This window comes from Mandrillus leucophaeus, unplaced genomic scaffold (genome assembly GCF_000951045.1).
Source record: "Mandrillus leucophaeus isolate KB7577 unplaced genomic scaffold, Mleu.le_1.0 Scaffold46, whole genome shotgun sequence".
In the NCBI taxonomy this organism is placed as follows: Eukaryota; Metazoa; Chordata; class Mammalia; order Primates; family Cercopithecidae; genus Mandrillus; species Mandrillus leucophaeus.
The window spans coordinates 898832-919698 of NW_012104920.1; the positions used below are offsets into that span (position 1 = coordinate 898832).

General features: G+C 52.0%; 4 protein-coding genes across 6 annotated transcripts in view; 1 reads left to right on the forward strand and 3 right to left on the reverse strand.

Moving 5' to 3' along the window:
• NAA38 (N(alpha)-acetyltransferase 38, NatC auxiliary subunit) overlaps positions 1–13066 on the forward strand; it is a 27333-nt gene extending 14267 nt beyond the window's left edge. Inside the window, exons 2-4 of one of the 2 annotated variants that reach the window (XM_011994534.1) lie at positions 3220–3287; positions 12553–12736; positions 12908–13066. In XM_011994534.1, coding sequence (XP_011849924.1) covers positions 3234–3287; positions 12553–12736; positions 12908–13020 — 351 coding nt within the window. In that variant the 5' untranslated portion in view covers positions 3220–3233 and the 3' untranslated portion in view covers positions 13021–13066. Of the gene's footprint in view, positions 1–3219; positions 3288–11862; positions 12368–12552; positions 12737–12907 lie in introns of those variants that run through there. The other variant, XM_011994533.1, reaches the window with a different exon arrangement.
• On the reverse strand, positions 7482–12006 carry LOC105549863 (cytochrome b5 domain-containing protein 1). Its single transcript, XM_011994536.1, has 4 exons — positions 11459–12006; positions 11263–11339; positions 10918–11136; positions 7482–10361 (listed from the first exon to the last, which is right to left on the reverse strand). The coding sequence occupies exons 1-4, from the start codon at positions 11616–11618 to the stop codon at positions 10131–10133; spliced, it is 687 nt and encodes a 228-aa protein (XP_011849926.1). The 5' UTR covers positions 11619–12006; the 3' UTR covers positions 7482–10130.
• A 586-nt stretch (positions 13067–13652) lies between the features above and the next one.
• TMEM88 (transmembrane protein 88) lies at positions 13653–15044 on the reverse strand. 2 transcript variants are annotated; one of them, XM_011994539.1, is made up of 2 exons: positions 14468–15044; positions 13653–14307 (listed from the first exon to the last, which is right to left on the reverse strand). In XM_011994539.1, exons 1-2 carry the CDS (start codon positions 14675–14677, stop codon positions 14038–14040), a joined length of 480 nt encoding a protein of 159 aa, XP_011849929.1. In that variant the 5' UTR covers positions 14678–15044; the 3' UTR covers positions 13653–14037. The 2 variants fall into 2 exon arrangements, with proteins under 2 accessions (XP_011849929.1, XP_011849928.1); XM_011994538.1 differs by having other exon boundaries at positions 13653–13981; positions 14468–14680.
• The window catches only part of KDM6B (lysine (K)-specific demethylase 6B), a 25304-nt gene continuing 19401 nt past the window's right edge, over positions 14965–20867 (reverse strand). The window contains exons 13-25 of the mRNA XM_011994537.1: positions 20010–20790; positions 19795–19921; positions 19565–19670; positions 18529–18734; positions 18362–18426; positions 18207–18278; positions 17956–18104; positions 17692–17806; positions 17421–17608; positions 17122–17263; positions 16636–16762; positions 16374–16544; positions 14965–16256 (exon numbers count right to left, since the gene is read on the reverse strand). Coding sequence (XP_011849927.1) covers positions 16233–16256; positions 16374–16544; positions 16636–16762; positions 17122–17263; positions 17421–17608; positions 17692–17806; positions 17956–18104; positions 18207–18278; positions 18362–18426; positions 18529–18734; positions 19565–19670; positions 19795–19921; positions 20010–20790 — 2273 coding nt within the window. The 3' untranslated portion in view covers positions 14965–16232. The remainder of the gene's footprint in view (positions 16257–16373; positions 16545–16635; positions 16763–17121; positions 17264–17420; positions 17609–17691; positions 17807–17955; positions 18105–18206; positions 18279–18361; positions 18427–18528; positions 18735–19564; positions 19671–19794; positions 19922–20009; positions 20791–20867) is intronic.

A 20867-nucleotide genomic window follows, 5' to 3' on the forward strand; every position in this document is an offset into this window, starting at 1 on the left:
TTTTTTTTGAGACGGAGTCTTGCTCTGTCGCCCAGGCTGGAGTGCAGTGGTGTGATCTTGGCTCACTGCAACCTCTGCCTTCTGGGTTCAAGTGATTCTCCTGCCTTAGCCTTCCAAGTAGCTGGGATTACAGGAGCTCACCACCAAGCCCGGCTAATTTTTGTATTTTTAGTAGAGATGGGGTTTCACCATGTTGGCCAGGCTGGTGCGAACTCCTGACATGAAGTGATCCACCCATCTCAGCCTCCCAAAGTGCTGGGATTATAGGCATCAGCCACTGTACTCGACTGAGAATCATTTTTATTTCAGACTGAATGAGATATAATTAGTACATTAAAATCAAATTATTCTATATTCCAAAACTGTAGAACTCCTAAAATGTATCCCAGAGTCAATAATAAAGTTATCCACTCACTTCATTAGAGGAAGAGTTTGAACTTTGGTGTCAGAAAGGTAACACCTGGAATCCAAGCTCTGCCACTTAATAACTATGGCCCTGGGCAAGCTGTTTATCCCTCAAGTCTCAGCTCCTTCATCTGTAAAACAGCAGTATTAATGCCTATCTCAAAGGGTTGTGGTGAGGGTTACGTGAGCTAACTTACATAAAGCACTGGCTGTAATAAGGTACTCGATAATTGGTAGCTGTTACTCTAAACCATCAAGTTTACTGTTAGCCACTTCTCTCTTCAGAGATTCACTTAAGATGATTGCAAGGTGAGAAGATTCACAACCTGAGTTATGAGCTTAAGCACCTTAAACTCCTTTAGGAGCAAAGGACTGACTTTAGTTACTCTTCTCCCAGTAATTGGCCCCATTCCCTTGCTTTCATCACTGTGTAAAGAAGCTCAATTCTGGCATGATATGAAACAAACCATATTTTACTTGACTCAAAAACTTCTCCTAATGGAGGAATAAACACTATTGTTAGGTTGGAAACTGAATGTTAGTCACAGATACAGTCTGTAATTTTCTAATCATGTCAGATGTTACCTGGATGCTGAAAAATGCCAAATCTTAAAATCCTGAGGGGAGGATTCATTACTAAATAAAGAATGGCTAGCACAAGGAATGGGAAAGAAAACTAAGGCTTTCTGAGTGTCTTTTCCAAGGACTCTTTATAGTGCTGGGCAGGTTCCCATTCCTTATTTAATCTTCTCAACAACACTATAAGGTAGCATCTTTTTAGGGTGACCATGTCCTGGATCTTGCCTGTTGCCCTACTGTCACCTTACTTCCTATTATCTGTATTTTATGGTTGAAGAAACGGAATCCAAAGGAAGGTATTTAAATATTCTGTGCATGGTTATAAAGCCAGAACACTCCTCCTTTCTGCATTTGGATTTCTTCTAAGAATATCCCATGCATACCTTGTCCAACTGCAGCCTGGCTTCTCTAACAAAGCCACCGTGACCTATTTGCAGAATCCATGGTCGCTCAGGTCTTCATCTTACGTGATCTCCATGGAGCACTTTATGCTGTTGACCGCTCCCCTCTCTTCTATGCTCTCTCTTTGGCTTCTGTGGCAACATTTCCCCCTTGGCCTCTTTCATCCCTCTAGCTCTTCCTTTCCAGTGTCCTTTCCTCCTCCCCAAACCTCTACGTAGATTACACTTCACCCTTAAGGGGATCTGATCCTTGACTAGCTACAGCTGCTATCTGTCAATAATTCCCACACCTATAACTCTAGCCCAGAGCTGTCTTTCAGGATCCAGTCCTATATATCCAATAAGATCTGGACATGTGACTGTATGCCCCTGAGTTACCTCATACAGCTAACTAAAAATTCATCACTTTCCTTCCCAAAGTCCTCTTCCAGCAGTTCCTTTCACCATCCTCCCAGTTATCCAGGCCAGACACAGGCGTCATCCTTGACTCCTCCCTTTGCCTTAGACCCCTACCCAAATGATCAAGTCCTCCTATTCTCTCTTAACTTCAGTTCCTCTCTGATCTCCACTGCCACTAACCTAGTTGTGGCTGCCTTTGGATCTCACCTGGACTACTGCATTAGCGCCAGTCTCGCTGTCTCCACTTTCCCTCATTTCCTTCTCTCTTGACATTGTAGTCAAGTCACCTTTTGAAAATGCAAATCTGATCATGTGATTCTCTCTATAAAACCCTTAACTCTGGGCCAGGTGCAGTGGCTCACACCTGTAATCCCAGCACTGTGGGAGGCCCAGACGGGCAGATCATGAGGTCAGGAGTTCAAGGCTAGCCTGGCCAACATGGTGAAACCCCGTCTCTACTAAAAATACAAAAATTAGCCAGGTGTAGTGGCGCACACCTGTAATCCCAGCTACTCAGGAGGCTGAGGCAGGAGAATTGCTTGAACCCGGGAGGCGAAGGTTGCAGTGAGCCAAGATCATGCCATTACACTCCAGCCTGGGCAACAAGAGCAAGACACCATCTCAAAAACAAAACAAAACAAAACATAAAACACTTAACTTGGAATTGTACACTATAAAAGGGTGAATATTATGATATGTGAATTATGTCTCAATTTAAAAAAAAAACTTATCCTGGTTTACAAAGCCTTCTATGATTTGGCCTGACTCAGCATCTCTCATTGGCTTCCCTCCCCCTGCCTCCCATTTTCCTCTTAGCTTTACCATGCAGCGGTTCCTTCTGCCTCCGAGCTCTCCACACTTCCCAAGCTACGTTTGCATTTCTTCTTATCCTGTGCAGGAAGCATTCTCTCTTCCACCTATCCCTTGTCCTCTTCCTCCCCACTTGACTGACTCCTCCTTGTCCTTCAAATCTTAGCTTAAGATGATACTTCCCCAGAAGGCTTGGTCCCCCCTGGACTGGGTTAGGTGCTCCTGATGTGTGTTTCATACTTAGCTCTTTTGTAGCATTCACCAAATATTTGTTCATTCTGTATTTATTGAGTGACTGCTCTGGGCTGGGCACTCGGCTAGGTGCTGGGTATTTCACAAATAAGAGATGTGGCCCTTGCCCCCATGGTGCTTACCGTCTAAGAAGGAAAGAAAATGGACATTAAACAGTGAATTACCCTAAATATTTTAATTATAATTATGACATTTCAGAGCACCCTGGGGAGGGCGTGTTAAAGGACTTGACATAATTGGAGGTATCAGAGAAAGTGTCATTTAAGCAACTTTAAGAAGTCAGGTGGCCAGCTGAAGAGCGGTGGGTGGAGTGTTCCACGCAGAGGAACAGCATGTAGGAAGGCTCTGACGCAAAGCTTAGGGAGCATTTCAGAAACTGAAAGGCCAATGTGGGAGACAAAGAAGAGCCTGGAAGAGCCAAATCTTACCTTCTGGACCATGGTAAGGGTTTCTAAGTTCATCTTAAGAGAAGTAGATTGCCTTTGAAGACTTAACATGGGAATTTTAAAAGTTCCCCATGGCGGCCAGGTGTGGTGGCTCGCGCCTGTAATCCCAGCACTTTGGGAAGCCGAGGCGGGTGGATCACGAGGTCAGGAGATCAAGACCATCCTGGCTAACATGGTGAAACCCCATCTCTACTAAAAAAAAAAAAAAAAAAAAAAAATTAGCTGGGCGTAGTGGCGGGCACCTGTCGTCCCAGTTACTCGGGAGGCTGAGGCAGGAGAATGGCGTCAACCCGGGAGGCGGAGCTTGCAGTGAGCCGAGTTTGCGCCACTGAACTGCACTCCAGCCTGGGTGACAGAGTGAGACTCCATCTCAAAAAAAAAAAAAAAAAAGTTCTCTGTGGCAAATGTGTAAATAAGGAAGCAGGATGACAAGTTAAGAGACTCTCAAACTTCCTGTGAATCTCCCACTAAACTCTAAGCTCCTAGAGGGCAGAAACTGTGTCATTAATTTTTGTATCCACAGTTTCCAGGACTGCCTGACAGATGCTCAGTATCATTTTAATGAATTGAATACATGACAGGGCCAAGATTCCAACCTAGGCTTTTAAGAAAGGCTCAGCTCAAGTATCAATGCCCTATCTCCCCTACACACAACCTTTCAAAGACCACCCGTCCACTCCTCCCTAGACTGGGCTGGATAACCCCTTTTACCTCCAGTGCATCTCTGGTGGGTTGTACTTTCTAAATATGGCCACATTAATGTCTCACATCCCACATGTTCTTCTTACAGTGTAATTCTGAGACTCTTCCCGCTGAGAGGTGGGAGTAGTTCCCTCCCCTTGGAATTGAGGCTAGGTCATATGATTCGGCTTCCTCTTGGTTCTCTTGGGATGCTGTGAGGAAGCCCAGACTGCCCCGTGTAGAGTGCTGATAGTCAGCACTGAGAACTATGTGAGTGAGCCATCTTGAAAGTGGATCCTCAGCTCCCAGCAGTCCACCCCAGTTCACACCTTTTGGAATAGAAGTGAGCCATCCCTGCTGAGCCCTACCCATCTTGCAGATTCACTGGCAAAATACAGCAGTGGTAGGTAACTAGAATAGCATCCTATGTTTGACATGCAGGGAGGCGGTATGTTAGTTGAATGGGCTATAACTACCTTGGTACTTATTAGTTGTATGACTTTTGGCAAGTTACTTAACCTGTCTCTGCTTCAGTGTTGTTTTTCAGTATAAATGAAAATAGTACCTATGCCTTAAGTTTGTTGGGAGGATTAATGTTGGTAAATGCAGCTCTACAGGTAATACAGATGAGTCATGTGAGCATCTCCTCAGATATGCCTCTGATCATTCAGCTGTCATTCTCATGTGATTCTGTGTCTTTATAGTACTTTCACTCTATTCATAATATGTTTATATATAGGCATGTGTATGTACAGGTTGAGCATCCCTAATCTAACACCCAAAATCCTCCTAAATCTGAAACTTTTAGATGCCTACACGACACCACAAGTAGAACATTCTACACACAAGTAGTTAAGACAAACTTTGCTTCATGCACACAATTTTTTTTTTTTTCAGATGGAGTCTCACTTTGTTGCCCAGGCTGGAGTGCAGTGGCGTGATCTTGGCTCACTGCAGTCTCTGCCTCCTGGGTTGAAGCAGTTCTGCGTCAGCCTCCTGCGTAGCTGGGATTATAGGCATTTGCCACCACACCTGGTTAATTTTTGTATTTTTAGTAAAGACAGGGTTTCACTGTGTTGGCCAGGCTTATCTTGAACTCCTGGCCTCAAGTGATCCTTCTGCCTCCCAAAGTGCTGGGATTACAGGTGTGAGCTGCCACACCCAGTCTAGGTACAAAATCATTTAAAATATTGGCCAGGCACGGTGGCTCGTGCTTATAATCCCAACACTTTGGGAGGCCTAGGCAGGAGGACTGCTTGAGGCCAGGAGTTTGAGACCGGTGTGGGCAACATAGGAAGACCCTGTCTCTACCAAAAATAAAAGATTAGCCAGGTATGGTGGTGCTACTTGGAGGCAGGAGCATTGCCTGAGCTCAGGAGTTTGAGGTTATAGTGAGCTGTGATCACACCACTGCACTTAAGCCTTTACCCCCATCCCCACTTTGATGGATTCGCTTCACTTATTCATTCACCAGCTTTTTGTTTTTTTCTTTTTAGTGCTTCCTGTGTGCCTAGAATACCTAGTACTTGGGGTGCATATCTATTTGTATTTTGAATCCTTAATCTTTGGCTTCCAGGATAAAGATCAGTCAGGTTTCAAATTCTGTGTGCTTTTTTCCAGCTAAACCGTGTGCTCTACTGGCCCATCATCAAGTGGCTGTTCTCCCAACAGCAGCCCAGCCATGTGGTCTCCCTAAACTTAGCTGTGGGGCTAGATGCATTAACCTTATCCTGATGTATGATTGGATGTTATAGTATCAAGACCAAATGATAGATCCCTTTACTCAGCTCCAAGGTACAGCCAGATTAACATTTGGTACAGTAGTAAAACACCTGAGACTCGTCATAAATTTAGCCCCAAAGGTTAAAGCTTTAGGAATTTCTGCCACGGGTTGCCATGGTTCTGCCACAGGTTGAGGCAGACCATTGAGACAGGTGCCAGAATATTGGGACCACATTGTATTGTCACTTTTGATATTTGACTTTTGAGGCTTTTTCAGTTATTGTTGTGTATGTGTGTGTGTGTGCATGCTATTTCAGGAGTAGGAGTAGGGGGTTGGGCTATTTGGAGAATCTGATGGAAATTATAGCACCATTTTCCAAAAATAATACACATCCACAGACACACACACACACAGAGTATTTAGAAACAGTTTCAGGACAGCCAGGTTAGTAATCCACCTGTGACTTGCCGTAAGGGTAGAAACTTTTCTATACCATACCTTAGTCCTTTATCATGTACTATGTTCATTTACCTTTTCATGTGTGCTTGTTTTATCCCAGTGAGCAGGCAAGCTTCCTCCAAGGAACATATGCCTCTTTATGACCCCCAGTAATATGTGCATGTAGGGACCTCACCTGTGGGAAATCTTGCCAGTTGAGTCCTTTGAAGCTCTGTGATTCACTGGGGATGGCAGCCTTCCCTTCAGCACTCCACCCTCCACCCACCACCCTCCAAGGCAAAAGAGACTACCACAAGGGGACTTGGACCCTGCATTCATGTTCTGTTTGCTCTCTAGGTTTTAGGCTAAAGCATTATTTACATAATCCTCATGTAGATATCCACTTGGCTATTTAGAGAACAAAGCAGTGCCTACTGGAAATATTTTTTTTAAGTATTAATAAATGAATGCATTACATTATTTTTAAAAATTTTGATGTCTTTATCCCTTTGTCAGCTCCATACCTTGCCCTGTACACTCCCATACCTGTAATCAGGACCCCCTTTTTGTTCTATCCCATGAATTCCTAACTGCCCTTCTTTCCTGCCATGTGCTTGTGAGAAAAAAAAAAAAAGCGGGCATAAACCTAATGTTAATGGAACGGTGGCCGTGTGGTTTTTCCTTGTTTTCCTGTCCTTCCCTCCCCCTTATAAATGTCCCCTTATAAATGGAAAGGGCCACCTTTCCATCCTAACTTTGGAAGGGTTTTCCCTCCAGGCTTGTCTCCCTGACTCTGTAAGTAATTACAGCCACCTGGTGGCCATATGGGGAAATGACAGATGGATTGGCCCCAAAAAATCTAGTGAGACCCTCTTTTTTTTTTTTTTGAGATAGAGTTTCATTCTTGTTGCCCAAGCTGGAGTGCAATGGCGCTATCTCAGCTCACCGCAACTTCTGTCTCCCAGGTTCAAGCGATTCTCCTGCCTCAGCCTCCCAAGTAGCTGGGATTACAGGTGCACGCCACCACGCCCGGCTAATTTTTTGGATTTTTAGTAGAAACAGGCTTTTGCCAGGTTGGCCAGGCTGGTCTTGAACTCCTGACCTCAAGTGATCCTCACACCTCGGCCTCCCAAAGTTCTGGGATTACAGGCATGAGCCACTGCACCTGGCCAGAGATACTCTATGGAATAACTTTTGGTTTTGGGGTCTAGGGGAAGCAGGGAAAGGGAATCCTGTGGATAGAGACTGTAGCACAGGAACCAGACATCCTATTCCTCCGTCCTTCCTTGCCTACTAGGACACAACATCCCCCCACTAGTTATAGACAGATGAGTTCACTTAACATTTGAGTTCATTCAAAATTTATTGAGCAGCAACTGTGTGCTCAGCAATGAGAATATAGCAGTGAGCGAGATGTGAACAAGATCTCTGCCCTCATGAGCTTACAATCTAGTAGTACAGCCAGCCTATTACAGCCATAATTTTACAATTGTAACAAAAACTCTGGAAAATGCATGGTGCTAACCGATTTATCAGAAGTCTTGACCCACCAAGAAATAAGAAAAGAACTGAGGAAGGAACATTTAGGATCAGCTAGGCAGAAAGTGAAAGGAAGCGTGTTGCAGGCAGAGAGGACAGTGTGTGAGGGCTCCGCGGCTTGCAAGACACGTAATGAACTGAAAGCCAGTGTCTGGGCCGTAGAGAACAAAGAGGAGTGTTGCGAGAGGAGCCTGATTTATACAAGGTCTTTGAATTTAGGACGTTATCCCAAAAGCAGGTGGAAGCCACTGAAGAAGCTAAGGAAAGTTCGATGTTTACGTTTGTTTTTCATAGCTGACTCTTACTGCAGCATGGAAGGCAGAAGTGGAAATGGGAGAACAGGTTAGGAAGTTTCCATAGCAGTTTAGACAAGAGGTGATGGTAACTTGGAGAAAAGAAGATAGGTTCCAGAGATATTTAGGAGACAGATTACACTTGATGAGTGACTGGATGTGTGAGGAAAGGGATGTGTTTCTGGCAAGAGGCATTGAAGTAGGAGTCTCTGGAAGAGGGACAGATTTTGGCAGAATGAAGACATCCCGTAGGCACAGGACAGGCCTTGAGACTTACACTAGAGGAACAGCATAGCCTTCATTCTCAAATAGTTCAGGGTTTAATTGAGCAAACAAGGTACACTTAATTGCAGAGTTGATTAAAGATCAAAATGACTGATTTAGATAATTCACGGACTCCTGCGTTCCATGGGATTAGATTTAAATCCTCCACCTCACAGTAAATTCAGATAACTGCTGAAGCCAACAGTAATGTTTCCTGTTCATGCCTCCCATAGCCCCTCAGAACACCTATACAGCCCAACGGTATCTCACAGGGGTCACCTTCTCCTGCGCTGGGCCCTGATGCCCCTGCCAGAAGGCACACTGAACTCCTCCTGATTTGTGTTTCGCTTGCTGCTGCCAGGAAGTTCACCTGCCTGTCATTCTCAAATCTCCCCTCCTTAAGTTAAAGGAGACCAAATCTAGCCGCTGCCCCCGATAGTGGTTCTCTTTTGGTCACCAGGAGAGTTTTCTGACTGACTTAACATCTCTCTTTACATTACCCCTGTCAAGTTCTCTCTTTTGGAGTCACCATCTTGCAACCCTGTCTTCCTCATCTTCTCCAAGTGGCAAACTGCCTCCTTTTTCTCCCTCACCAAAGTGTCACTAATTTGCTGGCCTTTTCCCCACTCTAGTTTTCCCTCAAGTTAGTAAATACCCACCTCTTTGCCCCAAAAAGGTCAGGAAAGAAATTTGGGGTATGGGATTAACAAGGAAGTAGCCCCAATAGCTATTGCTTAGCTGACACTTAGCCTTCCTTGCCTCCTCTTCGCCACAGGAGAACTCTGCAAACTCCCAGAGACAATAACTGCTAACTGTACAATAGGACCACAGTTTCCTATTGTGCAAGGAGCCTAGGAAAAAGCCACATCCCAAATACTTGCTCTGAGAACAGTGGTTACAAATGTTAACATGAGATTAGACATGGAGATGGTCCCTTTATATTGAGAGAACATGGACTTTGGAGTTGGGTAGACTTGAATTTGCATTCTGGCTCTAGTGGTACTACCTAGTGTGCCTTTGAGCTATTAAACTTTTCAAAGTTTCAAAGGACTTATCTGTAAAATAGTAATCCACCTTATAGGGTAGTTGTCTTGAAGAGGCTATTTGGGAGGCTGAGGCAAGAGGATCACTTGAGCCCAGGAGTTTGAAACCAGCCTGGGCAACACAGTGAGACTCTGTGTCTATAGAAAATTTAAAAATTAGGCATTGTGGCGTGCACCCAAAGTCCCAACTACTCAAGGCAGAGGTGGGAGGATCACTTGTGCCCAAGAGCTCCAGGCTGCAGTGAGCCATGATTTTGCCACTGCACTCCAGACTGGGTGACAGAGCAAGACCCCTTCTCTTTGTGGGGGGTGCGGGGAGAGGGTATATGAAGTACCCAGCATAATATCTAGCCTGAATTGCCTATAATGACTCACTTCCTTTCTTTCCCTTGGGTTTCAGCTGCCAAATACTATTCTACAAGTAAGATAAGCCAGCTTTGTGTGGTCAATGATAAACATTTCCTATTCCTGTCTTTGTAAATCCCATCTTCCTGCAGACATCTCATTTCCATCATTGCCAAAAAAGTCCTTCCATCCCTCACCCCTGTAGAACTACTCTCTCTTAACTATCAAACAGTTCTGCCTGAACTCTGACTATCCTCTTCTACATCTCCCTAAACCAAGATACTTGATCTTCTTGTATCATTCCTAGAGATTAATTCACTGATTTTCTCAGAGCAAATTGTAATGAAGGCAGGGAATAGGACCTTTACACTTCAGAAGGGCACAGGCTAGCTCCTAGAGAGGAATGGAGATCTAGGCCCAGGCACCCCTCCGCCCCACCACTTTTCCTCAAGGCACAGAAAAAGCCAAACTCGAAATATGTCTTGAGTGTACATGAGTGTACGTCTCCTTTCCTACAACTCTGTGAGATCATCATTGAAGTACAGAAGTATTGCAGGTGTGTGAAGTGTACCGTCCATATTGAGATAGTCAAATTCTTCCTCCTCATCCCGGATCCCATTCTCTTCCAGGGTAAAATCCATGTTCAGGTTCTTCCCTTCATATTTCCACGTGTAGCTGGCAGCATGTGCATTATAGGGGAGATAGCGGTGTAGGATTTCCCATATGGACTCCAGAACCCCCACCTGGAGAACACAGAAGCACCCCACCCCCAGAATTCTGGATGGAGTATACACATATACACACTAGGATCAAAGTGCCTCCCTTGGCAGATAGCAGCTTCAGGTAATCTACGGCCCCAGAAAAAAAGCTGAAACTCCAGCATGCAATGAACAGGCCCAAAAGACCTACAGCTCTTAATGGCAGCCACTTCTAACTACCAGATGGCCATAAAGGGTCAACTGTCCCCTCACTATATCCGTGCAATAGAGTAGATTAAAAAGAAAGTTCAATTGCTGTCCAAAACGGCGTGTAAGAGTTTTGAAGGACCACCATCACTAAGATGCATAAACTGCTGTTCCGGGCGTATAAAGGAGTCTCTTGTCCCCGTGTGACCCAGACACTCCTAGAATTACCAACCCTGGGGACCTAGGTGCTGTGCTTTCCTCAGTTGCCTCAATGTAAAGGGCAGAAAATACACTCCCACTGGTTATGGAAAAAAATGTTGCCCTGAAGATCGGCCTGGAGATTTGCTTGGGATTCCCCATTCCCTCTAACCTGCTCCTTGTCACCAGTTCTCACCTCCAATGTGTGCTCCTGCGACGTGAGTGTGTTAATGATGCGGATGCTCCGGGTCTTGGCAGACAGCCGCCCCACCTCATAATACGACCCCTGCCACCAGGGCTTCCCAAAATCGTTGGCCCAGTCCGAACAGGGCAGCTGAGGCGGAACGTGCACAAAGCGACCCCGCGGGGTGCAGTACCTCAGGCAGCCGGTCAGCGGATCTATGTGCTTGCGGATCTTTAAAGGAGGGTTTGGGGCGAGGGGATCAGAGCAGTCATTATGCTCTGGCTAGCCTCCGCTTTTCCTTCCCATCCCCGCTCTCCATTGCCTCTACCCACAACCCCAGATTTCAGCATAACTCACGTCTTTGGTCTTTGGATCAAACCAGTGGCTGATGTCCTGGCCTGCAACTTCCACGATAGGTTTCAGCAGCAGGTTCCCTTGAAAAGAGCAGCCACGGTCAATGCCAGCCCTTCAAGAACCAGGCAGACGCGCGCGCGCGCGCCCGCACGCACACACACACACACACTCCGGCCCCGGCCCAACGTGTGACCCTTACCCTTGTATTCCTGTGCCAATGACGTTAGGTCGTACACGCGTCCCAGGTAAGATACCCAGAGGTCTTCGGGCCTGTTATGTTGGGCCACCTCCGCCGGCGTGAAATAGCGACGCTGAAAATACTCCAAATCTGGCCCAGCCACCAGGCCCCGGCGCGGCATGGCTCTTGCTCTGTCAGTCACTGGCTCTCTTGGTTACTCCTTTGCTCCTCAGCACGCACTCACTACTACTACGACCTCCGTCGCGTCCGGGAGCCGAGGGGAGAGCGTTTATCCGCTGACATGGAAACCATTGTCCTTTTCCGGCCACCGTCCACTGAGATAAATATCAGGGGGTGAGGATTGGACCGCACGTGTTCACGGGAAACGTAGTATGAGTCCCACACGGGGCATATTAGGATCAAGTAATTGAGTTGCACCGCTTTCAGGAGTTGGGGGTGGGCAGAAAACGAATACGCTCCGTTTTAATTTAGCGGCCTGGGCTACATGGGATATTTATGACAGACTATCTCTCTGAGACAGAAAAACAAGGGAGGAGGCAGTATGAGAGTGTATTCTCGCTAAATTCCAGAGTTTCTAAAGGATGTGTAAGAAAGTAGAGGTAAAGGTCTCGCGATATCGTAAGACATCCGGCGTGGTACGCTTCAGTGAGCCACAGTGCTAGAAGTAGGAGAAGCTCGCGAGATCTCTGCCGTTGCCGAGGAGACTAGGAGGTGGAGGAGAGGTGATCTCGCGAAAGGAAAGCGGTCGGGAGCGCTCGCGAGATCTCGGACCACCCAACCTGAAAGGTGCTTAGGAAGTTGAAAGGCCCAGAGGAGGCCTCCGGGCAAATGGCCGGAGCTGGACCGACCATGCTGCTACGAGAAGAGAATGGCTGTTGCAGTCGGCGTCAGAGCAGCTCCAGCGCCGGGGTTAGCACGGGCTCTGGTTCTGGGATTGAGGGGCAGTCGAACAGCAAGATGGAGGGGGTGGGGGAACTGCAGCTCCCGGCAGCCTCTGGGCGTTGTGTGAGCGCCCCGCGGGCTGCCGGGAGCTGTGGTTCCGCGGGCGGGCAGCCGGGACTGCGCGGTCTGAGCGCTTGTTCCACCCCGCGCAGGATTCGGACGGAGAGCGCGAGGACTCGGCGGCTGCGCGCGCCCGGCAGCAGCTAGAGGCGCTGCTCAACAAAACTATGCGCATTCGCATGACAGATGGACGGACACTGGTGGGCTGCTTCCTCTGCACTGACCGTGACTGCAATGTCATCCTGGGCTCGGCGCAGGAGTTCCTCAAGCCGTCGGGTCAGTGCCTGGGGAATGCACACCCGCCTGGGAATGTGGCGGAACCTTACGCAAGGCATTTTCCCTTCAGGGCCTGGCTGCAGCCCTTGTTTTCTGGGGCTCGTTTTTGTGGCTCAGAGGGGCGGGGCTGATGCCGGCCTGCTTCCCTGATCCTCTGATCCTTCTTTCCAGATTCCTTCTCTGCCGGGGAGCCCCGTGTGCTGGGCCTGGCCATGGTACCCGGACACCACATCGTTTCCATTGAGGTGCAGAGGGAGAGTCTGACCGGGCCTCCATATCTCTGACCACGGTGGCGCATACCTTTCAGACTTCATTAAACTTACGACCGAATGGACCTGTGTCTGTGTGTAGCTGGGATGCCAGTACAGGGATAGCACACCCCACTCCTAGAGGAAAGGACTCATCTGAAGTCGGGAGCACCCTCAACCCTCCTCTACCAACCGGGATGTCCAGGAGTGCCCGAGGTTCTCTCAAGTTCAGGGGTAGAGATGGGGGACAGGGCTGAATGATGCACCAACAGGCCCCAGGGTGGGCCCCTGCATCTTCCCTCCCACGCTGCTGCTCCAGAATTGTGGCGGGAGGGGGTGTCATCCTGCTCCGGAAGGCCCATTGTTTCCCACCCCGGCCTGGCAACACCGAGTTCCTTTAAGCTGGGGTCAGAGAACGGGCTCAGGTCCCCAAGGGGAGCAGGGGCAGGCGGCCGAGGCTGGGCCCCCTCCACTCTATTGATGGGGAGGTGCCTGGGGTCAGGGACAGATCTCTGAGTTCTGGCCAGGAAGAACGGACAAAAGCGATAAGGCCAGGGGGCTGAAGGATGCTCCTCTGTGCTCGTTTGTGGCCCTGGCACATGTTTCCTGTTCCTCGGCACAGGGCAGGGGTGATAGTACTTGTGCCACTCCTGTGTTTGCAGAGCACGTTCAGTTCGTTAAATCTTTATTGATGCGTGGACACTCCTTCCCCTCCAGCCCCGCCCCCCAGCCCCGGAAATACTGGAGGAGCTGCACCATAAAAGGAGGGCACGAGATTGTTGTCCCATTCACGACGGGGCTGAGGGGAAGGTGTGCAGGTTCCAGCCCAGATGTTCAGGATTGAGATGTGGGTAGTGAAAGGAAAGTGGGTTTTCCGGGATGTGGGGGCTTTCCTCAGCATTGGGTCCACTGACGCTGCTGCTCCCAAGGGGATGTTAGGACTCCGCTCAGGCAGGGGTGGGGGCAGGGCAGGTCGGAAGATGCCGGGCTTCAAGTCCTTGGGCCGAGTAAGAAGGATGGCAGCCGTCAGGGTTGTTCTTGACTCGAGGGTCATTAGACCCAGACCTTTCCTGATGTAGGAACGGCCTGGGACCCTGGTGAGGCCCGGGTTTGCCGCGGATGCGGCGCGCGCCGACGCCGATAAAGGGCTCGGCTGTAGGGCACGAGGCAATCGGCTAGGCGGAGGCGCAGGCAGAGGCGGCGGTAGCTGGCCAGAGCAAGCACGAGCAGCGGCACGAGGAGCAGGAATCCGGTGACCAGAAGGGCCGTGAAACCGGGGTCCCGCAGGTGCGCGGTGCAAGGGGGTGCCTGGGAGCGCAGGAACTGTGGGAGAAGAGGCGTCAGGCCCAAGCCGACCGAGCCATACTGTGCACGGGGTGGAAATAGCCCAGGCGGGTTGAAGTTGTGGCCCATAGACCCCACCGCCAGCATCACCACACACCAACACCCACACTCACACGCACACCCGGGGACGCACGCTCACCTGAGAATGGCAGAGGAAGCCGAAGCCCAGCATGGTGACAGCGGGTAGCAAGATGGTCCCCAGCACCAGCGCCAGCAGGAGAAGATTGAAGGCAGCCACCAGCAGATTCTGGGCTGTTACAAGCACAGCGCAGGCCCAACAGTCCAGGGGGTCCCGGGGCTCTGGGCCGCCACCGGGAACCGCTCGCTGTGCCCCGGGGACATCCGCCATGGCCCGCCTGGATTCCGCCCGCCTGGGCTGCTGCCCTTATAGCCCTCTTTCCTGCCCCTCCCCCGGCCCAGCCTCTCCCCACCCCCCTTATCCTGGAATGCGGCTCTAGGATTAGGCACCCCCCATCCCGAGGAGCGGACCAGAGCCCTGGACATTCCACAGGCGCCTCCGGGGAGGGGCTCGCCCTCGCCAGGGTCTGCGCAGTCCTCCCCATCAATCACGGTCTTGCAGCCCTCCCGGTACTCTCCCTGCTATCACCAGCCGTTAGTGAAACAGGATTTTTTTTTTCCTTTTATTTTTAATATTAATATTCTCACACAAAAATCACCGAAAATAGGGGTAGGATTGGGAAGACCCCTCTGCCCCTGGGGCAGAGAGACAGTGCAGTGCGAGGGTGCGGGACTGTAAACCCCCCACCCCTCCGCAGCCCCAGCGTGGAAAAAAAACCAACAAAACGAAAATAAAGCCCCAGAGAAACTCACCCCGGGGTGTCCCTGCCCCAGTGAGGCCCTGGCCCTGGGTTGTTTCACACTTAAAAAGAAAAGGGGGTGGGGGTGAAGGTCTGTGTTTTTAAAGTTGGCCGGGGCTGGGAAGGACGGGGTTCCTTTTCCTCATAGTTCTTTCTTTAAAACCTTTAAATTTTTTTTATTTTATTTTATTTTTTTACAAAATACCATTTCAGTTCCCACTTCTTCCCCTACAGTACAGGAGTTGCTCACCCTCAGGTGGGGTTGGGGTCGGGTCGGGAGTGGGGGGACTGGTCCGAGAAAGTGCAGGACGTAGGGGAGGGGAGCGGGTTTGAGCACCATGAGAACCCGGCTGGAGCCGCGGGCGGACGGGCGGAGACGGTCGGGCCGGGCCCGGACACACACTGGGGCGCGGGGAGAGCCCGGCGACGGGCGGTCCCTGGAGGGGCGGGCAGAATGGCTTGGGGGTGTGGGAGGTCGGGTTTTCCCAAAAATGAATAAATAGAGGTGAGTGGGACTGTTATAAATTAAAAACCAAAAACAAAAAAAGAACAAAAAATACAAATCATAACCAAGTGAATAAAGAGACATGTACAGGGATCACAGCTAGCATTGGAAGTAAAAAAGGAGGTTCCGGGGGAGGGGTAAAGCCCATAGAAAGAATCTCATTAAAAACCTCGGCTGCCGTAACGTCTATGTACATACACGAGCCGCGTGCATCTGCGCCGGGCGGGCGGGCGGCTGGCAGGGTGAGGGAACCCGTATGTGACCCCCGCCGCCGCCGGAGCCTGGTCCTTGTGTCTGTTGCTAAAAAGGCCAAAGTCGGTGAGGGGAGGCGCTGGTGGGCGAGGGGCTGCCAGCCCCCTCCCCCGTCTCCCATTTTTTTTCCTTTTTTCCTCATATTTGCTAAAAAAAAAAAAAAAAAAATGTTTTTCTTAATAAATTAAGTGAGGGGAGCTGCCAATGGGGTGGAAGGGCTGGGCCCGACCCCCTTCCCGGCCACAGGCGGGACCTAGGTCCAGCCCAGGCATGTGCTGGTGGCCCCGCGGCGCCCTGCGCGGGCAGGCAGGCGGGCGGGGCGTCCGGCCTCATCGCGACGTGCTGGCTGGGGCCTGGGGGGAGAAAGCCGGCGGAGGCTCAGGGAAAGGCGCGGCCGGGCTCCCAAAGCCCGTCCCTGCAGCCTGCCCCAGTGCCCTCCTCCGCTGCCCGCGCGCCCGCCGGGCCCTCACCAGCGTGAAGGAGTCGTAGGCCTGAGCCAGCTCCTCCGTGCGGTACTGTTCCAGCACCACCACGCCCTGCAGGCCTGCGCTGCGGCGCCGGGCACAGCCCTCGCAGTGTACCAGGTACGTGTTGCGGCTGCCATTCTCACTTGTCACGAACAGGATGTTAAACACCTCCACCTGGGGCAGGGAGGAGAGGGTAGTCAGGGGGAGGGAGGGCCACTGTGGACACTCAGGGGGAGCAGGGGAGCAGGAGAGCCGGCCCACTCACATCGCACTCGTTGCAATAGTAGGCTGGCTCGTCCTTGACCCGGCCCTGGTAAGCGATTTTCTTCCCTGCCCGCACCAGGCTCTCGCGCTGTACCTGGCAGTGCTTCATGGACTGCAGCAGACAGAACCTGGGGAGCAGTGGGGTTGGGTTGAGACCACCAGCAGGGAGGAAGCCTGGTGCAGGGCTGGAGCAGGGGCAGAGGGGTGGACAGCCCCAGGGCCCTCCCCTAGAGACCTCCCCGCTTCATGTCTGGGTCACATCCTCTGTCCTGGGCATCTGTTATAGGTGAAATTTCCTGTGGTTTTTGTCTATTTGGACCACTAGGAAAGGTCATGACAGCAGGGACCTAGTTAGCCTCCCCAGCACAGTAACACTCGGGGCACAGGCAGACAAGGATGGAGAGAGGTAAGAATGGGGTGGAGTCAGGAAGAACAAGAACAGGGACCGGTCAGTGGAGGTGGGCTCCCACCCAAATAGGGTCCTCACTTGATCATCTTGAACAAATCAGGGTCGCTGATTTTGACCGTGCGAGCCACGTTCCATGACACGTGAATCATGGGCACGATGGATTTGACATTCTTCACCTCATTCCACTCGTATCGTTCCAGGGCCAGCTGGTACTGATAGGCTGCGGGCCAGAGGCGATCACAATAGGACTCTCAAACAGCCCCCAGACACCTAAGCCCAAGACCCTTCCCTCACTGCTGGCAGCTCTCCAAGCCCCAGCCTCCCAGGCCTTGCGGCTGAGGCCCCACACCATGCCAACACCTGCCCCACCCTCTCACCGGTGAGGGGCCCCACGTTCCAGGCAATGTTGTTGCACCAGCCGGTGGCCTGCACCCAGTGCACAGTCCCCGCATTAATCCACACGAGGTCTCCGGGGCGCTGCACGAAGCGGTACACAGGGATATTGGATGCATAGAGATCATCCAGGATTGGCCACCAGGAACCCGTCAAGTAATCCACGCCGTGCCTGCGGGGTGGCCACAAGTCAGGTGGGAACTGGGGACCGAGGGCGGGGACGCGGCAGGCTGACTTGCGCAGGACGGCACGCACCGATCACAGAAAGCGCTGATGGTCTCCCAGTAGTGCTCGTGCACCGCGAACCACTCGCAGTCGCCTGGACCAATGTTGATGTTGACGGAGCAGAAGTTGTTATTCTCCTGGTGGCCTGCAGGGGTCGACAGAGAACAGCATGGCTGGCCAGGTCGGAGCTGCGATCCCCGACAGCCCCGCCCTCTGCCCTCATTGGCTGACAGCTGAGCGCCCAGCCCCTCCTCTCGCGCTTCCCGCAGCGGCGCGCACAGGCTTGGAGCGCACCTGGCGTTCGGCTGCCGGGCACCTTCATGTACAGCTGCACCGTGTTCATGCCCAGGATGGTGTGGCCCACGTGGCTCAGCATGTTGCCCGTGGATGTTACCCGCATGAAGGCGGGTAGCTTCAGCAGCTCCTGCAGCTGGGGCTTCCACCTGCGGCGTGAAAGTGCGACAAGAGAGAAGCTATACCCCGCCCCCGCCACGAGGTCCCAGCAGCACTCCTGGCCCAACTTCCCTGGCCTCAGCCCCACTGACCGCTTGGCATCAGACAGGTCGATGTTGGTGCCAAACTTGATGATGTGATGGTTCTTCGGGTCTGGTGTGCTGCTGCTGGGGCGAAGAGCACAGGTTGGTGGAGACCAGAGGGAGGGGAAGGAAGCAGAAAGGGAAGGGGCACACCTGTACGGTACCTAGGAGGGGTTCCTGTGGTGCTGTCCGGCTCCTCTGACTCCTCATCCTCACTCTCCTTCTCCTCCTGCTCAGCCAGAGGGTAGGCAGACCTGGGTCAGACACCTTTCGAGAGCCCTCCCACCGCAGCCCCGTCCCAGGACCTGCCCCTGCCACATTGTCGTCTCACCTGCAGAGACTCCTGGAAGGATGAGGCCTGGTACTGTGCGTACTTGGCAATGGTGGTGTGGGAACGGGAGCTCTCACAGGGCCAGATCTGCCGAGTGCCTGTCAGATCCCAGTTCTCATCTGAGGGCTGCTGCACCTGGGTGCGAACTTCCACGGTGTGCTCGCCACTCGCTTCCACCAGGGTCTTGGTAGAGAAGAGGCCCAAGTCTGGAAGGGAGGGCCAAGCAAGGGTGTTGGGGCAGAGGCAGAGGATAAGGACCAAGGACCCAACCGACCCTTCCCCTTCCTACTCCTCTGGGCTCTGACAGGGTGGTCATAGGCTTAGTAGAGCTCAGTCCAGGCGAAATAGGCAGGAACCCTAGCCCCACAGGAAGCTGGGCGTGCTGGCCTCTATCTGCATCCTCACCAGCCCTCTTTCTCCTGCAGCTGCTCAAGGACTCAGCCCCTCAACCAGTGTTCCCAGGTGTGCGCGTGGCCATGTGCACCGCACCTGACACATAGTAGGTGCTCAATGGCAGCTTCTTTTTTTCCCCATTTGGAGTCTTTCTAGTCAAAGCAGCAGCTTCTTTGAGCTACCACTGGATCCAATTAAAGATTCAGTCAAGTGAAAGCCTGAAATGTGCTTCAAATAACTCAGAGTGGGGAAGGGAGGACATACGGGTATAAAGGAGACAAGATTGACCTTTGTATTTCTATACAGCTTCCTCTAATTTTGTATGTGTTTGAAATTTTGCGCAACAAAAGACTGAGAGAGAGCCCCAAAATCACAGGTCTTCAGGGTTTTTCTAAAATCTGTATTCTTCTCATCCTTAATCACAAAAAATTCAGAAATGACTCATCAGGCCCTGACTATGGCCCCCTCCCCCTTGCCAAATGCTGGAGACAGATGGGAGAAGAGTCCAATGCCAGTTGACCCATCATTCAGTGGACTCCTCAAAGCCACTGTCCTGACTCTTCAAGTGTGGGATTTCTCAGAGGGTCCTACATGCCCCAGACCCGTGCAGCCCTCCCTGACACTTTCTGCCCTCCATACTCACTGAGCCGCAGGGAGCCCGCCAGGCCCCGGATCACTGTGATGGGATTTCGAGGGTCTGTACAGAACTGCAGCAGGACAGGTGAGAAGGCGTCCCGTTTGCTCTCCAGCTGAGACATGACCAGGAGAGCTGGGGTCAGAGCCCTGGCCCAGGCTCAGAGCACCCCAGCAGTCCCCAACACTGTCTTAGAACCCTCTGGCAGGGGTGGTTCTGAGGCCAAGTGGCACACATACATAGATGCTGGGAGTAGGGGGGTTGAGTTTTTCCCGGGGCAGCTTCTCCTCAGTGTTGATCTTCGGTTTCACAGACTGGGCAGGGGAAAGGTAGGACTCTCGAAACTTCCCTTTCACCTTGGCATTCCTGTGGGAGGACAGTGGAATGAAGACACAAACATCAGGGTGATGGGGGAAGAGAGCCTGTCCCTGGGCCACACGGGCAGCCAACTCACTTGCTGGCGCGCACAACATCAGCAGCACAGTGGCTGATGGTGAGGTCTGCCATGCGCAGCCGCCGCTCTTCAACCTCAGAGGCGATAAAGGTCTCCTTGTCACCACTCTCTACCTTGATGAGCCGGATCTTCAGCTCCTTGGGGGGCCCCTCACTAAGTGAGCGCAGCTTCAGCATGTCAGCCCGACTGACGCCCGGTGGCCCTGGAGCTTCCTCCCGAGCCTTCTTTCCTGGGATGGAGGCTGACGGGGGTGTGGGCTGGGCAGAAGGTGCAGGAGCTGGTGGAGGGGCTGGAGCTGTGGGTGGCTTGACCTTGGAGGCCCCACCAAGATCGGGCCGGGACTTCTCGCGCCCCTGGATCTCCTCACTCTGCAGGTCCAGGTTCCCCAGCACCCGGCGGCTCTTTTCTTTGGGGGCCTTGGTCTTGGCCTTTGCCCTGCCCTCACGGGGCCGCCGACCCACACTGTCTTTACAGGCCCGCCTGTGCCGCCGGTGCTCCTTCTGGTGCTCCTTCTGTCGCCGCTTACAGCTGCCTGTCACCGCTGCTGCCACCACCCCGCCACCCTCCTCCTTGGCCTGTGCGGGGGGCAGCAGTCGCTCAGTCCCACTGTCCGCTGGCTCTGCTGTGTCCACTGGGTCGGCTGGGTCAGCGGCACTCCGGCCCACCCGCTCCACAAGGGTCTCGCAAGCCCGACTGATCTCTTCTAGCACCTCAGACTCAGAGCGAGCAGGGGGCAGAGGCAGGGGTGCCCCCTGGAGATCCCCGGGAGGAGACAGCTTCCAATTCCCCGGGGACCCCCCCACCAACTGACAGCTTTGGGGTCAGGTCGGGCGCGCCCTCCCCGGCTGTGCGCATCCC